General features: G+C 40.6%; 1 protein-coding gene across 1 annotated transcript in view; it reads right to left on the bottom strand.

Annotated features, from left to right (window-relative positions):
* Window positions 1-14,985, bottom strand: part of FAF2 (Fas associated factor family member 2) — a 68,652-nt gene extending 53,667 nt beyond the window's left edge. The window contains exon 1 of the mRNA XM_080803608.1: window positions 14,887-14,985. Within this exon, the coding sequence (XP_080659734.1) occupies window positions 14,887-14,949 (63 nt within the window). The 5' untranslated portion in view covers window positions 14,950-14,985. The remainder of the gene's footprint in view (window positions 1-14,886) is intronic.
* Between the last annotated feature and the right edge of the window lie 3,941 nt (window positions 14,986-18,926).

Consider the following 18,926-nt stretch of genomic DNA (forward strand, 5'->3'; position numbering starts at 1 on the left):
GAGAGAGAAAGAGAGAGAGAGCGAGCGCGCGCGCGCGCAAAGCAGGGGTGGGGGGGGGTGGAGTAGAGGGAGAGGAAGAAGCAGACTGCACTGAGCAGGGAGCCCAACGCAGGGCTCAACCCCAGAAGCCTGAGATCATAACCTGAGCTGAAGCAGACGCTTAACTGACTGAGCCACCCAGGTGCCCCGGGAATTGTATCTTTACAGAGCAATACTTATTTTATTTCAAAGGTTTTATTTATTTATTTGACAGAGAGAGAGAGAGATCACAAGTAGGCAGAGCAGAGGCAGAGAGAAAGTGGGAAGCAGGCTCCCTGCTGAGCAGAGAGCACGACCTCAAGACCCTGAGACCATGACCTGAGCTGAAGGCAGAGGCTTAACCCACTGAGCCACCCAGGTGCCCTGAGGAATCTTTATTAATAAAGGAGAAATGAAAGAATTAGAATGTCCTCATTTTGTATATGAAAAGCCTAGGTAAAAGCTAATGAAATATATTAAGCCTGTAGAAATGTGTTTAAGGATACTAATACTGTAAGCTAATTTTTTTTTTTAAGATGTTATTTTTTTGACACACAGAGAGATAGCAAGAGCAGAAACACAAGCAGGGGGAATGGGAGAGGGAGAATCAGGCTTCCCGCTGAGCAGGGAGCCCAATGCAGGACTCGATCCTGGGACCCTGGGATCATGACCTGAGCCAAAGGCAGACCCTTAACTGACTGAGCCACTCAGGCACCCCTAAATTTTAATTTTTAAGTGAAGAAATTCTGCAAAGATTAATTATCAACATTTTAAATTCCTAAAATCATTGGTTTAATTCTGTACATCTGAATATAAGATATGTCTTCTCTATGTAAAACCTTTTCTATATCATTTTTTAAGAAGATTTGATTTATTTATTTGACAGAGACAAATTCTTAATTCCATTCTTTATTAAATACTCCCCAGAAAAATAAATATAAGAAAACATGTATACAACTGAACATCCTCCAGGACCACCCACCTGTCCCTTTTATGTCTTGGGACAAGACAGAACAGGATCACATCTTGTTTGGGTTCAGAGAGATGTGGACAGGTAGGTGAGAGAGGTGAGCTAGAAAGGTGCTCTCCCTCTTCTGGGTGTTGAGGTTGTCCTTGCCACTGGAAGACTAAAACAGCTGCTTAGCACTGCCCCTGAGCCTTGGATGGGAACCACTTTTCCAGCTTCTACCTAACAGAGACCTGCCCAGGATAAAGGGTGGCACCGAGGGGCCTGAGCCCATACAGTAACTACGCATCAGGCACTTTACATGCATTATCTCATTTAATCCTTTTAAGAACTCAAACCATCCTTTCACAGTAAGAACTTAAACTAGGAATAGACAGGAGCTTCCTCACCCTGATAAAGCACATCTGAGAAACACTCACAGCTAACTCAATAATGTGAAAGACAATGCTTTCCTCCTAAGATGCAGAACAAGACAAGGATATCTGCTCTTGCCACTTATATTCAATACCGTACAAGAGCAATTAAATAAGAAAAAAAGCCATCCAGATTGGAAAGAAATGAAACTTTATTCACAGATGACATGATCTTAGATACAAGAAATCCTATGAAATCTCCAAAAACCTAATAGAATACTGAGTTCAATAAGATTGCAGTAAGATCAACATACAAAAATCTACACACTCTCAATGAACAATCTAAAAATAAAATTCAGAAAATATTTCCTTTCATAGAAACCTCAAAAATAATAAAATATTTATGAATAAATTTAACCAAAGAAGTGTAAGACTTACACACAAAACACTAAAACATCACTGAGAGGAACTCCAGAAAGGAAGCCTTCCCATGTTCATGGATTCGAAGACTTAGTTTTGTTAAGATGGCAATAACCTCCGTATTGATCTACAGAGTAAACAGCAATCCCTATCAAAATCCCAGCTGCCTTTTTTGTAGAACTTGACAGGGTGATTCTAAAATTCATTTGGAACTGAAAGGGACCAGAAGAGCCAAAATAATTCTGAAAAAGAACAAAGTTGGAGGACTCACACGTCCTGATTTCACACGTTTTTGCACAACTACAACAGTCAAGACAGTGTGGTACTAGCGAGAGGATACAAATCAATGGAATAGAAATGAGAGTCCAGAAATAAATCTGTAATTATGGTCAACTGATTTTCAACAGCAGTTCCAAGGTCATTCAACAGGGAAAGAATAATCTTTTAAATAAACGGTGCTGGGGAAACTGAATACCTGCATGCAACAGAATGAGGGCAAACCCTTACCTCACAACTATTAATCCAAAATAGATCAGACTTTATATGTAAGACAACAAAAGGTACAAATATGACACCAATGCACAAGCAACAAAAGATAAATAAATCAGGTTTCATCAAAATTTAAAACTTCAATAAACACCATCAAGAGAATGAAGACAACCCACAGAATGGGACAGTACTTTTGCCAATGATATATCTGATAAAGGATTTGTATCAGAATATATAAAGAACTCTTACAATCCAGTAAGACATGGAACCTAATTTAAAAAATGGGCAAAGAACTTGAACAGATGTTTCTCCAAAGAAGACTGACAAATGGCTAATAAACATATGGAAAACGCTTAATATCGTTTTAGTCATTAGGGAAATGCAAATCAAAATGAGATACCACTTCACTCTTAACAGGATGGCTACAAAGATGGATGATAAACAAATGTTAGCGAGCGTGCTCGCTTTGGCAGAACAGATACTAAAACAAATGTTAGTGGGGATATGAAGAAACTGGAATCCTCACATACTACTGGTGGGGAAAATGATGTAGTTGTTTAGGAAAAACAATTTGGCAATTTCTCAAAAAGTTTTAAACAGAATTACCTTTTATTTATTTTTTATTTTTTTAAAAGATTTTATTTATTTATTTGACAGAGAGAGATAACAAGTAGGCAGAGAGGCAGGCAGAGAGAGAAAAAGGTGGAGAGAGAGAGAGAGACAGGTTCCCCGCTGAGCAGAGAGCCTGATGTGGGGCTCGATCCCAGGACCCTGAGACCATGACCTGAGCCGAAGGTAGAGGCTTAACCCACTGAGCCACCCAGGCGCCCCCAGAGTTACCTTTTAAACAGATATTCTACTACTAGGAGAAATGAAAACATGTCCACACAAAATTCTGTATACAAATATTCATAGAAGCATTAATAATAATAGCTTTAAAGTAGAAGCAATCCAAAAGCCCAATGAATTGATAAAACAAAATGTGGTTTATTCACACAACGGAATATTATTCGGCCATAAAAAGGAATGAGGTACTGATAAAAGCCACAACATGGGACACCTGGGTGGCTCAGTCGGTTAAGCTACTGCCTTTGGCTCAGGTCATGATCCCAGCGTTCTGGGATCAAGTCCCACATCAGGCTCCTTGCTCGGCAGGGAGCCGGCTTCTCTCTCCGCCTCTGCCTGCCACTCTGCCTGTTTGTGCACTTGCTCTCTCTCTCTCTCCCTCTGACAAATAAACAAATAAATAAAATCTTAAAAAAAAAAAAAGCTACAACATGGATGAACTTCGTGACTGTTAATAGGCAGTTTTCTGGCGGGTATGATAAAAATGACTGAGAAGTAAATACTGGTAATGGTTGCACAACTCTGTAAATATACTAAAAATCACTGAACTGTGTATTTTAAAAGGGTTAATTTATGGTATGTGAATTATTGCTCAATAAAATTGTTATTTTAAAAAAAGAGCCCAAGAGACCAAATTAGAAAACTATTAGTAATGATCAGAAAACATGACAAGAAATTAGATAAAAGAACCAAAAACTTAAGATAAATGTGCAAAATTCAACAGCATTTCTATTAGTAACCATTTAGAATAAAGAAATGTTCTATTCATAAGGACCATACAAAATCTAGATGAAGAAATTTACAAAAAACATTTTAAAGGATATGTGACACATCTGAATAAAGAGATGTGCTCGTTCCTGAATGTCAACCAGTTCCAAATTAATATACACATTTTAGGCAATTCCAATAATCCGGAAACAGCACAAAATGACTCTTAAATGTATATAAAGGGGAACCTGGGTGGCACAGTCAGTTAAGCGTCCAGACTCTTGATTTTGGCTCAGGTCCTGATCTCAGGGTTGAGACTGAGTCCCATGTCCGGCTCCATGCTTAGCACAGAGTCTACTTAAGACTCTCTCTATCCCTCCCCTTTTGCCCCCTCCAAGTGCTCTCTCTAAAAATAAGTAAATCTTTAAAATATATATATATGTATATATATATATTAAAAACCTTGTAAGAATTACCAATAATTTGTCAAAAAATAAATAAATAGGAAGGAATCCTATCCTATCAGATATTAAAACTTAGTGTAAAGCCCACTGTTATTAATCTAGTAATGGTACCAGCAGACAAATTAGTGAAACAGAATACAGTATGATAAAGAGGACTACTCACAGTGGGGCAAGGGATGGATTATTCAGCTAACCTATAATCTCCAGTAGAAGTAAGTGAAGTTAGGTTCTTATATATACAAAAAATAAAGTTCCACATGGATTAAAGATCTGATTTTAAAAAGAAAACCATGAAACATTTTGAAGAAAGCAAAAGAGAACATTTGTATAACTTCATTAAGTGCAAGCATTCTTAAAAAGAACCAAAAACCCAAAAGCCATAAGGAAAAGAAATGTCAACTTCATAACAATTTAAACAAATGTAAAGATAACAAAATAAAAGATGAAAGATATCATGAAAAATATTTGCAATATGTGATCAATATCCCTTTTTATATAAACAACTACAAACTGATAATAAAATGTCAAATAATCCAACAGTAAATGAACAAAGGATAGGCAGGCAATTTACACAATAAGTGTAAATAGCCAGAAGAAGCTCAAACTAGGGGCGCCTGTGTGGCTCAGTGGGTTAAAGCCTCTGCCTTCGGCTCAGGTCATGATCTCAGGGCCCTGGGATTGAGCCCCGAGTCGGGCTCTCTGCTCAGCAGGGAGCCTGCTTTCCCCTCTCTCTCTGCCTGCCTCTCTGCCTACTTGTGATCTCTGCCTATCAAATAAATAAATAAATAATCTTTACAAAATTAAAAAAAAAAAGGCTCAATCTGTCAGTAATCAGAAGTTTATAGAATGGGATTCAATCTTCAAATAAGCACTTTTACTCTACAAACCTCCCATACACCCAGGGACACCGACAGTATCTCTTAAAAAATAGAGGCTGGGGGACACCTGGGTGGCTCAGGTCCTTAAGTGTCAGCCTTCAGCTCAGGTCTTGATCTTAGGTCCTGGGATTGAGTCCTATATCAGGCTCCTTTCTCAGTGGGGAGCCTGCTTCTCCCTCTGCCTGCCGCTCCCTCTGCTTCTGCTCTGACAAATAAATAAAATCTTAAAAAAAAGAGAGAGAGAGAAAAAAAGGAGGCCAAAAAGCCAATCCCTGTCCCTGAAGTTCCTTATTCTCTCCTACTTTTCCTGTTAGAAATAGCTTAAAACAAGTGTTTGCATTAGTCATTTAAACTTGACTGAAAAACAAAACTAAATCTGCAACCACCACTACCACTAGAAGTGCAAAATTAAAACAAGAACTTTTAAAATTTGATCATATTGACAAAAATTCAAAAAGCTACCATCCAATGCTGGCAAGGGTATGGGGAAACAGGTCCTCTCAAAACTCTCTGGAAAATAGTCTGACAGGAGCTATCAAAACGTACAAAGTACATTTGTTTTGAACCAGTAACACCAGGATTCTGTTCTACAGAAATAAAAGGTCTGCTATACCAGCAATATCCCCTATATCCATAACTATGTCTCCGAACACTTCCTTCACTTTCATTGTCTAACTGAAACCTGGCTTTTCTCTGAAGATACTTCTTCCTCTGAAGTCTTCTATCATTTTCTCTCTCAGATCTGCAAGTATGGAAGTGGGAGAACTGTCCTCTTTATTCATTTCCACTTTTGAGATTCTTCTTTCTTTTTTTTTTTAATATTTTATTTATTTGACAGACAGAAATCACAACTAGGCAGAGAGGCAGGCAAAGAGAGAGGAGGAAGCAGGCTCCCCATAGAGCAGAGAGCCCGATGCGGGGCTCGATCCCAGGACACTGGGATCACGACCGGAGCTGAAAGCAGAGGCTTTAACCCACTGAGCCACCCAGGTGCCCCTCTTCTTTCTTTCTGTTTAAGAAGTCCACTTTTATCCTGAGTGATGATATCCAGAATTAGAACCATACTTTTGACTTGCTTTGCTGTGTTTGCTTTCTTAAAACTACCACAGAGCAGGGGTTAAGTGGCTGACTCTTGGTATCAGCTCATGATCTCAGGGTGATGGGATCGAGCCCCACGTCCTGCCCTGCACTCAAGTTTGGAGTCTGCCTGAGCTTCTCTCTCCATCTCCCTCTACCCCTCCCACCACTGCACACAAACTCTCTCTCAGATAAAGAAATCTTAAGAAAAACAAAAACAAAACCCTACCACATAGCTATTGTTATTGGTCCTAGTCACTTACCTGTAGTTGAAAACAAATCAATACTTAATGGTGGAGAGGCAGTGCGAGGAAAGAGAAGGAAAGAATCCAGAGTTCTGGATTCAAATCTAAGCTTGTTGCTACTAACCTTAGGTAAATTAAGTACTGATCCTAGTTTACTCACCAATATCAGAACCTACACCATTTATTTTTTGAGAGTAATCAATGACACAATGAATCTACAGCACTGTGGATAGAATACAGTAAACACCTGAACAACATGGAAGTGAGGAGCACTGAGCTCCATGCAGTTGAAAATCAAGTACGACTTTTGACTCCCCAAACTTATCTACTAATAGCCTACTGTTGAACAGAAGCCTTATTGATAACACAGTTGGTTAACATGTATTCTGTATGTTTGTATTGTATACTGCATTCTTACAATAAAGTAAGCTAGTGGAGACAAATGTTATTAAGAAAATGGTAAGAGAAAATATATTTACAGTGCTGTATTTATTGGGGAAAATACCACTTATAAGTGGACCTATGCAGTTCAAACCCATGTTGTTCAAGGGTCAACTGTAAATGCTCAATAAATGTTTAAGTGACCTCATAATATCAAAAATACCTTCAAATCTCAAAATTTCTTTATGTATTCTTGCTCTACAGATGACTTCAAACAGTTTCAGGGCTTTAAATATTATCTACACACAGATGATTTCCAAATTAATATTGCTAGCCTAGATTATTCTCCTGCCCTCAATACTAGCATATACAGTTAGACATATTCAGTTGGATGTCTAACAGAAACCTCAAACTTTACATGACCAAAACTGAGTTACTCATCTCACCCCCACACCCAAATGTGGTCCTCCCATAGCCCTCCTTATCCCAGTTAATGACTCTTCCATTTCTAGTCACTTAGGTCTAAAAGCTGAGATATCCTTACTTTCTTCCTTTCTCTCTCCATTCACATACAACCCCTTAGAAAATCCCATCCACTTTATCTTCAAAATATATTCAGAACCCAACTACTCCTCATGATTACTTTCCTACTTCATCCTGGTTCAAGCAGTCTTGCATCACTGCAAAGATCTCCTAACTGGTCTCCCTACTCCTCCCTTACCTTCCTTGAGGGTATCCTCAAGAAAACAGCCAGAGTGACCCTAATAAATCATAAATCCTGTCATCACTCAAAATCCACCTTGTTTCAGAGTTAAAGCCAAAATCCTTACAATAGCCTACAAGGCCATTTGTGAATTAGCCCTGCCTTTAACTCTCTAACCCTGTCTCCTACTACTTTCTTCCTTCCTCCCTCCCTCTCTTGGTACCAGCCACACTGTCCTCCTTGCCATTCCTGGACAAGGTCCCCTGACTCCCTTGACTCTTACATGCTTTATTCCCTCTATCTGGAATCTTCTTCCCCTAAGCACCTACATGATTTCTTTAGTACTTAACCTTTAGGTTTTCACATAACTGATACACTCTCATCGAGGCCTTTCCTTGATAATCCTATTTAAAATTAAACACCCCACTACCCCACTCCCCCACTCCCCAGGCCCTTGGGTGGCTCAATTGATTAAGTTGATTAAGTGGCCAGCTCTTGATTTCAGCTCAGGTCATGATCTCAGAGTCCTGGGATGGAGCCCCAACTCTGGCTCCAGGTTCAGCAGGGAGTCAATGCTTAAGTTTCTCTCTCTCTCCCTCTGTCCCTCCCCTGCTCAGGCAGCATGATCCCTAACTCTCTCCCTCCCTCTTTCTAAAATAAATAAATCTTTTTTTTTTTTTAAAGATTTTATTTATTTAAGAGATAGAGAGAGAGATCACAGAAGGAGAGGGAGAAGCAGACTCGCCGCTGAGCTGGGAGCCTGATGCGGGGCTCGATCCCAGAACCCTGAGATCATGACCCGAGCCCAAAGCAGACGCTTAAATGATTGAGCCTCCAAGGTGCCCAATAAATAAAACTTAAAAAAAAAAAAAGTTAAACACCCCCTCCCTCCTCAAAATTCCATTTATTTCTCTCTCCATAGCATTTATCACCATCTAACATAGCCTATATTCATTCCATTTATTTATTTTGACTTTTTGTCTCTCCCACTAGAATGTTAGCTTCACAAGGGTAGGAATTATATTTAATATTCCCTTATATCCTGTGCCTAAAACTATCCTAGCACATAACAGGTCCCAAAAAAAGTTTATTGAGAATGGGATAAATGTTTGTGGACAAGGATATTCACTGTGACATTAGCTGTATGAAACCAAAAAATGAAAACAATCTGATTGTCCCTTAATTTTTTAAAAACCAAAAAGTAATAACTACAATAGTGTTTAACGTTCAAGCACTTAATTTGCCAGGGCTTTAGATATGTTAACATTAATTACTGAAACAACCCTTGAAGTAGGTAATACAGTAACTGCACACATGAAGAAACTAAAGTAGAAAGGCTAAGTAACTTGCCCAAGGTGACAAAGTTATTAACTGGAGAAGCTAGGATTCAAAACTAGGCTGTCTTACTTCACAGCCAGTCTTCATGACAACTTACTATGCTATGCTAACTTTAATAATTATATACGATCCTACCTCTATTAAGACAAAGACAGTAGAAGCTCTTATCCAATGAAAATAAGACCTACTAGTCAATTAATTCAAAAAGTCACTTAAAGTGAGGAATAAAAACATTTCATACACATATATTTCATTTAAAACATAAAGCATACACATTTATGCAGCAATTTTTTGATGAAAGCCTACCCTTTTCTTAAGGGCATGGGTCCACCAGCATTCTTTGGAGTCTTTCTAGCATAAACCATATCCATAAGACACTGATTTAATTTCTTGGGAGTGGAAGAACTCCAAACACTTGACAAGAATTAAGTGCACAATACAGAATCTCAATGATTTTTTTCCAAAGTTATCTATATACCTATCTTGCCCACACCTAACTGAACAATATTCTAGCAAACTTGACCCTGTAGATCTTTCCCAAAGCATTTACTTTAGCTTTCAGATAAAAAAAAACCTCTCACATTGATGCTTAAATTGTTTATGAATTATGTTTTTATGACAAATATAACCAGTACACAATGATTTGGGAGCAAATACAACTGACTTTTGAGGTGCCTGGATGGTTCAGTTGGCTAAGCATCTGCCTTCGGCTCAGGTCATGATCCTGGGGTCCTGGGATTGAGCCCCATGTGGGGCTCCCTGCTCAGTAGGGAGCCTGCTTCTCCCTCTCCCTCTGTTGCTCCCCCTGCCTGTGTGTGCTCGCACGCGCGCGCACTCTCTCTCTCTCATAAATAAATAAATAAAATCTTGAAAATTTTTTAAAAAATAAAACTGACTTTTGTCAAGAGTACAACTCCACTGGTGAAAGCAAAACTACTTGGACATATTACAGAGTAGATCTTAGGAAACAAAAACCATCTGCTCCAACTAATCAGTCAAGTGAAGGGTAAGAGGGCTTATACATTAAGTATGTGTATCTGTATATGCAGAAGAAAAAAGTATACAAAGACACACAACAAACTGGGAATGAGGAAAGGGGAATAAGATCAAATTTAATTACACTTTTATGATTTTATGTTACTGACTTCCATAAAGTATGCATTACTTGGTAGTTTTTTTTTTTTCTTTAAGTAAAAAAACACAAAACCACTGTGAATTAAGTAACAGTATCCCCATTTTATAGGGGAGGAAAGATTCAAGAAAGTGGGAACATGCCCAAGGTCACACGACTCACGAGAAGCTAAGCTGGAAGGCTAACTCAGGTTTGCCCCAAGTTTCAAAGCTCATGGTTTTCCTATAATACGAAGTTCCTGGTCAAAAACTTCACACAGATCACTCTGATTTTTTGTAAATACATGTACAAAGAGCATTGTGTTATTCTTTTTCTTTTAGGTAATAAAAGAGTCAGATGAAGCCAAAAAGAGATTTTCCAAGTGAATTATAAGCTTGATTCTACAGGCCAGTGTTCAGGCTTAACTTTCTATAATTTGAAAGAACAAAGATCATACACCCTAATATTCATTTAAAAGAAAAGAAAGTTCTTACACCTGTACAAAAGTAGAAAGGGGTCATTTCTTCCTCCACTGGCCACACATATAGCTCCTTTAGCCCCTTCTCTCTGTCCATGTCATCTTTCTCCAGGGGTTCAACAGCAACCTAGAAGCAGTAAACCAAGGCACTAGGGGAGTCTGTTATATTTGGAAATTTGAGAAAATGGATTTCTGTAAAAGTAACCTTACCCATACCGGCATTAATTCTTCTTTCTTTTTTAAAGATTTTATTTATTTACTTGAGAGAGAGAGAGAGAAAGAGAGAAAGCAAGAGAGAGTGAGAAAGCATGAGTGGGGGAGAGGGGCCAAAGGAGAGAGAGAAGCAGACTCCCTGCTGAGCAGGAAGCCTGATGTGGGGCTCAATCCAAGGACCCTGGGACCATGACTTGAGCTGAAGGCAGACACAACTAACTGAGCCACCTAGACATCCCCCTGCATTAACTTTTTTTTCCTTAAAGATTTTACCTACTTTACCTACAGAGAGGGAGCACATACGCGCACAAGCAGGGGGCACGTCAGGCAGAGAGAGAAGCAAGCTCCCCACTGAGCAAGGAGCTCAAAGCGGGACTCGATCCCAGGACCTTGGGATCATAACCTGAGCTGAAGGCAGACACTTAAGCAACTGAGCCACCAAGGCATCCCTGCATTAACTCTTTTTTTTTTCCCCTGCATTAACTCTTAAGACCTATTCTCCTCCATTTGAAACAGCTTAAAACAAATGTGTGCATTCACTATTCATACTCAATTGGTTCCAAAACAAACAGGAGAAAAGGACAACTAAAAAAATCCTAGAAAACAGCAAATGGACTGGTAAGCGTGATAAATCTACTCCAGGGAGTTCCAGTCAAATCACATATCACAAAAAACGTGACAGAGGAAACCTAAGATTTCTAAAATATTTCACTTTTGTTAGTTTCAATGTATCAAATGAAGCAACATACTGAGAACTAGTTCCTAGCAGTATCGCCCAGTTCTGTCCTGACTCCTAGGGATATTCCAAGCACACACGCCATACTGTTAGTGAAGCAAACCTGAAACCTGGTGTTATGTTACTCTCTAGTGGGAAAAAAACTGATGGCTCCCTATGTGTACAGATTAAAATTTAAACCATTCTGCACAGCTTTGAAAGTCCTCCAAAATCTGGCTCTAATTTACCTATCCAATCTTATTTTCCACTTCCAATTCTCTAAATCCATCACAACACTTCATACTATTCCATCTTCATACATTGCTCAAGCCATTTCCTCAGCTTTGAGCATCCTTCTGCCTACCACCTGCTGAAATTCTATTCCTCCTTCAAAACTAGCAAAGTACAGTGGGAAGAGCCGAGCCTTAAAGCCTGACCCAGACCCAGACCCACCAGATTTCTAAATATAATTCCATTCTCACTATTTAATAACTTAATGAACTTAGGCAAATACTTCAATAGATCTGTTTCACCACTTAGGAGTAGCTATATCATCTACGGCACTTTACAAGTCTACTGGGAGAATTAAGCGTAACAGTTATCAACTACCTATCTAGCACCATGCCTAAGGTATAGTAGATAATAAATGGTTAACTCCTAGGTCATCCTTCTCTCTTCTCTCCTCTTCCCACCTCAGTGGATACTCCTGTTTCTCCCTAAATTCCCACAGCACTTTGTTTACACCATGAGCACTAATATACTGCAGGATACTCATTATTCACGTATGTATGTATCTTGCTTCTCCAATAGGTTATAGCTAAGATGGTTATGGGTATGGATTTCTAAATCTCTGCCACTTAACTAGTGTGAGTTATTTGACCTCTCAGAACCTGTTTCATTAACAAAATGAATGAGAGTTAATTCCTTACAATGTTATTAAGAGGTTTAAAGGAGTTAAGGTACATTAAATACCTGGTATAATGCTTGACACCTAGTAAGTTTCAAACAATTTTCAATGGCAACTGAATGGTGAACCTCATCCAGCAACTGCTTAAGGAACACATAAATGCAAAATGCATTTGCCTTGGTAAATCCAGTTTCATAAAGCAATCTGCTTTTTTGGTTTTTGGTTTGTTTGTTTTTTTAAGTTCTACACCCAGTGTGGGGCCTGAACTCACAACCCTAAGATCAGGAGTCACATGCTCTACTGACTGAGTTGGCCAAGCATCCCTCACAAAGAAATCTTAATACAACTTTAACAACTTTAACCTACCACTCACCCCTTACTGATAAAAATGTCCGATGAAGACAAAAGGAAGGTACCAATGAACTTTACCTCAGAAATACTACCACATGGGGCACCTGGGTGGCTCAGTGGGTTAAAGCCCCTGCCTTCGGCTCAGGTCATGATCCCAGGGTCCTGGGATTGAGCCCCACATCAGGCTCTCTGCTCAGCGGGGAGCCTGCTTCCCCCTCTCTCCCTGCCTGCCTCTCTGACTACTTGTGATCTCTCTCTCTCTCTCTGTCAAATAAATAAAAAAAATCTTAAAAAAAAAAAAAAAAAGAAATACTACCACATATTCATGCCTTCCCAGTATCAGACTAAGTACATCATGACATATAACTCACATCACCTTGTAACACTTACTCTGGGAGCTTACCCTTAAAGAGCTGTGTAAGGGGTAAAATGGCCTGTCATATTAAACAAACTCTGAAATAAGGGGTCTACCAGGGAGAGAAGGCTGGTTGTCTGATGTTTATTCACTCTGATCCTAATTTGCTGTCTTCAATTTCTCTACTTAAAACTCCAAACAAATGTCAACTGTTTCTATAATAGCACTTTTCCATTAACACACTTCCAAACCACTGCTCAATTTAAAGAAAAATTAACCTCAAATTATAGTGAAATCTAATCAAGGAAAGTACAGCAAAGTGATAATTTGTTTAAAAAAAAAAAAAAGTACCACAACATTTGCATTCCACTCTCAGCTGTACACTGATATTTATACAGGTGGTACAGCACACAAGAGCTCAGGAAAAGTTCTGGAAAGATGCACCTGGCTTTAAATCTGCTACCACCACTTATTGGGTGTGTAACCTAAGTATGTTACTTCTTAAGCTTCATATTCCTCATCTGTAAAATAGGGATTGTAACAGCATGAGTCTCATAGGGTTGTTGTATTAAATGCGATCATGTGGGGCACCTGGGTGGCTCAGAGGGTTAAGCCTCTGCCTTCAGCTCAGGTCATAATCTCAGGGTCCTGGGATCCAGCCCCACATTGGGTTCTCTGCTCGGCTGGGAGCCTGCTTCGCCCCCGCCTCTCTCTGCCTACTTGTGATCTCTCTGTCAAATAAATAAGTAAAACCTTTAAAAACAAAAAATAAAAAAATAAAAGCGATCATGTACACTATGTGTTTAGCCAAGTACTTACAACATTGTAAGTACTCAATAAATGGCATCCGAACTAGCAGTGCCTGAGCACTAAAGTTCTTGGTAAATAACGCTGAATTAATGAATGTTCTGTACACTTTATATTAGGAAATAAGTGTACCACTAACTTTAATTCTATCCTAAGTTAATGATTAATGGCAGCGATACTGCTTGGGAACAAACATTTCAGTTTACAAGCCGTTCATACATCCAAAACCTCATTTGATCTCCACAATATCCTTAGAGGGTAGATATTTTTTTAAAGAGAAGTATTTTAGAAATAAGGAAACTGGTATCCATTAGAGTAATAAACAGCCAAGGTTACCCACCCTAGTGGTCTCCTCCAACCATATTCTCCAACTCGGAATAACTGCTTAGTGCCAAAAGTTCCTAACATGACAACAACCACCAAAAGGAGGCAGATTTCTGCAAGTTACCACCCACCTCAAGAACTGTCAAGAACGTGAGTCCAGGAATAAGCCCAGGGTAAAAAACCCCGTCAGACGCCACTGATGACACTTATAATTGCTGCATTGTTTCCTTATGTGGTGTCCTCCCACACCTTTAGGGTGGGGGCCAAGTCTGCCCCCTCCCCCACCACAGCGCCCAATACAGGACACCAAGCACCCAAGAAGTCATCAATAAATATTTGTAGAAATAGCATGGGATGCTGGTAGATTTTCCAGAGACCCGAAACGAGGCCAGCTACGAGGTAGGGATTAAGCATCTCGGTAGGTCTAGAGTCGAAAGGCGGAAAGGGTCCGACGGGTAACCGGATTGGGAAGAATGGTTGAGGACGGGTCCCGCTAAGGGAAACCAGGGAAGCTGACCCGCTGAGGGGAAAGGAGAGGGCCGCAACCCTGGCTAGAAGGCCGGGGACCAACAGAGGCTCGGGGGCCGGGAGCAGCAGGGCAGTTGGCGTCTGGGGGGGAGGGGGCCGCCGCTGGTCTGAGAAGAATCTCGGGCCCAATCTGAGGAGGGTTCTGGGCTCCTCTAGGGGCCCACTCCCCAGCCCGTGGCGGCATTTGCTGCACCGAGTACTCGCTGCTACCTGAAACTGCAGCAGCTTCTCTGTCTGCTCCTGGGTTAGATCCCGCTCCTCAGGCGCCGCCATTTTGCCGCCGCCTCTACGCTTCTGACCCGTCCGCACCGTCACCCGCCGGAAGTGACCTCAGCAGTAACAACGTCCGGTCTGAACCGCCGCCAGCGCGCAACTGCGTCTGCGCATGCTGGTGCAGCCGGGGGCTGCTGGTGGTGACAGGTCCCGCCGTCAGAGGGCGCCACCCTCGGGCCAATCCCGAACACTTCCGGAAATTGCCGAGGGACTGTTGGCATCAGTCGCCCTCACGGTTTAGGCGACAAATGGGTGTGCAGGGACCCAAGACTCCTGAATAGATCCTGAAGAGGCGAGAGCTCCCGTGTGCTCCTTGAGAAGCTCCGGAAATTTTCGAACGCCAATTCGCAGATTTAGCCTGCTTCCTAACCGTTTTCCCATAGTCTCCAATATTTCAGAATATTTCTTAGGACACTGTGGCCCTTCCAAAATATCGGCCGTTTGATGTTTGATTCCTTCCGTGACGTTTCCGAAAGCGCCTGATCATCTCTCAGGAGATTCTGAAAGTCCCTAAATAGCGGTCGGGCATTTCTGATGCCGCCCTGAGCTAGAAGTTGTGAAAGGCCTCGTTGTGAAAATCGGGGCTTTGAAGTCGTTTGCTAGGATTGTTTGGACTTGGCTACTTGAGTCTTTGATGGTTAATGGCGCTGCCAGACTTGGGCAGAGTTTCCATCCACTGGGGTGGCAACTGCTCCTACCTCCCTCAGGCCCATTGGCCCGTTGACCCTGTGATAGACCAAAGGAAGTCCCTGGACTGGGATCGGGATTCTTGGGCTCAGGGTCTAGTGCCCACCTGGCAAAGTGCTGGACGTCCTTGGGCAAACCACCACCTCTCTGGGCTCCATTTTGCCATTGGTGGAATGAGATTCCCCCAAAGCCACTGACACACCACCTCAGTTCATTCTCCTTGGAGGGAGGCTCTTACCCTTTCCACTGTCTAATTTCCAACCTTGGCTGTCTGACTTCCTTCGCACTTTGTCCCTTCAAACTGCCACCTTTGTTTAGAACTCTCTTTCTCAATTCCACTTTTGTTCTCCTGCCATCACACTCCAGAAAGCCTCGAGAAGACAAAGGGGTCTGGGTCTGCTGTATGCTTTTCCCAGACTACCTGTGTACCTTGGAAGTCACTCTGCCTCCCCCATTGGCGGAATTCCACTCATTTTCACAGGATTGATCAGGCAAGACAGGACAGGTGCTTTGAAAGCTGAAGTTCTGTGAGGACTACATTAAAGGATGGAAGGGCACTACTTGCAGGCTGTATCATGTAGGTCTTAACCAGGTCTGCACAAAAAGTATAACAATACCTTGGAACTTTTCTTAGATCTTTAAGGTAAATCTGGAAGCAAAAGATGTGACTTTACATCAACTTAAACCTCAAAGGAGACCTGGTGTTATTCAACATCTTGGATAATGTTGGAACCAGACAAACTAGATGAGAGATCGCAAAATCATACACCGTCTGGAGTTATTGCATAATTCTGATTTAAGATTATTCCTTCAATAGACAAACTCTGTAGTTGTATTACACACCATAGAACGTTCTTCACGTAAAGAAATACACAGCTTCTTGGTCTGCTTTTCTGTTTTCTTTGAATTAAGACATGGTTACAAGAAATATTTTGCTTTTCTTTTTTTAAAACTCTACCAGTAAGAATTTGCCTCAGTGTAGAGAATACAGTATGGCAAACTGGAGAGTCCATTCTCTGTCCAAAGGTGGTTTCTGCTTTTTAGCTGTAGCTGATGGCTTCCATATAAGACCAATATTGCTAGAACTTCCCATTTCTTTTTATAGGTAATACCCTTATTTTATTTTATTTTTTTTAGTAAGCCCTTCACCCACCTTGAGGCTCGAGCTCATGACCCTGAGATCAATAGTCACATGCTCTACTGATGGAGCCAACCAGTCAAACTAGAACTTCTTATTTTTTGGTGTTTTTTTTTTAATTTTTGAAAAGATGCATTTATTTGAGAGAGGCAGTGGGGAGGGTCAGAGAGAGAGGGAGAGAGAAACTCCAAGCCAACTCTGCACTGAGTGGAGCTCATCTCACAACCCTGAGATCGTGACCTGAGCTGAAACCGAGAGTTGGACACTTAACAGACTACACCACCCAGGTGCCCCAAGAAGTTCCCGTTTTTAAAAGAATAGTTACAAATCCATCAACTGATGAATAGATAAAGAAGATGTGGTGTATGCATGTGTATACATATTTGTACACATATATGTGTACATATATATATGCACTCACATACACAATGGAATATCATTCAGCCACCAAAAAAATGAAACCTTGACATTTGCAACGATGTGGATTGAGCTAGAATGTATTCTGCTAAGTGAAACAAGCCAGAGAAAAGACAAATACCATATGATCTTAGTCATATGTGGAATTTAAGAAAGAAAACAGAGGAACATATGGGAAAGGGGAAAAGAAAAGAGAGAGGGAAACAAGCCATAAGAGACTCCTAATGATAGGGGCACCTGGGTAGCTCAGTCAGTTAAGTGTCTGCCTTTAGCTCAGGTCATGATCCCAGCATCCTGGGATTACCCCCCGCATTGGGCTCCCTGCTCGGCAGGGAGCTTGCTTCTCCCTCTCCCACTCCCCCTGCTTGTGTTCCCTCTCTTGCTGTGTCTCTCTCTGTCAAATAAATAAATAAAATCTTTTAAAAAAAATGAGAGAGACTCTTAACGACAGAGAACAAACTGAGGGTTGATAGAGGTGGGTGGGGGATTGGCTAGATGGGTGATGGGTATTAAAGAGAGCACTTGAGATGAGCCCTAGCTAGGTGTTGTATGTAAGTGATGAATTACTGAACTCTACTCCAGAAGCCAATATTGCACCGTATGTTAACTACCTAAAATTTAAATTAAAAAAAAAAGAGCACCTACAAATTTGGAGCTGCGTATGAAATTTCCCCATTTTAAAATGATAACTTACTCAGTTTTTAAGAAAATTACTCTGTCAACCATAATTGCAGCCACATTCTACCCTATGAGCTGCCAGTCGGCCCCTCTGACCTAGATAGAATCCTGATGTGCTCTGTTTGCCATGGAAGAAAGTGGCCTTGGAAAAAACCTTTAATCTCTTGATATAGTCAAGGTGAAACCTATAGAAAGTGTAATTAATTAATTAATGGCTTGCCCTCTCCTTTAAGAACAATTTTTCCGCCTGAAATTTATTCTGCCTTTTGTAGCAGTGCTGTCCAATCAAAATGTAATGTAAGCCACATGTATAATTCTAAATACTCTAGCAGCCACAGTTAACACAGGTGAACTTACATTTAGTAGTGTATTTTATGTAACACAATATCTCCAAAATATTCTTTTTTAAAATGTTTTAAGTCTTTAAAATCTGATGTGTATTTTACATCAGATTTACATTAATTATCCCACATCTTTATTTGGACTAGTCACTTTTCAAGTATTCAGTTGTCACATGTGGATGATGACTACCATATTGGATAGTGAAGTTCTAGAACATTCTAAAGATCTTTTTAATAGATTTACTAATTATACTAATCTCTAGATTTTAGGAATTCACTCAGCAAATATTTATTGAGTGCTTATGCTGAGCCAGACTCTGGACAACATACTACACACAGTTTAATGGTCAATTGAATGGATTTCATCACTCTCTGGAAGGATTGTGTGTGTGTGTGTGTGTGTGTGCGCGCGTGCGCGTGCATGCGCACGCACGCGTGTGATAGGTTCTTGAGTCCTAGTTTTATGCCACATACTTGGATTTGTAACTGAGAGCTACTTTAGAGAATCTAATGAATACATGTGTTTCTCTAATCACAGTAATAGGCCTTTGTTGATGCATTACCATTTTGTTCCTGATAAAGAACAAATTCTGTCCTGCCAAGTCATGGAAATCCTAGAACAAGCCCTCAATTTCTGAGTGGCTGGAACATAAGATACTTTCTACCACTTGGGGACACAGAATCTTGATTACTGAGTAAAGCAGACCATTGAGATG

This window comes from Martes martes (genome assembly GCF_963455335.1).
Source record: "Martes martes genome assembly, chromosome: 5".
NCBI lineage: Eukaryota > Metazoa > Chordata > Mammalia > Carnivora > Mustelidae > Martes > Martes martes.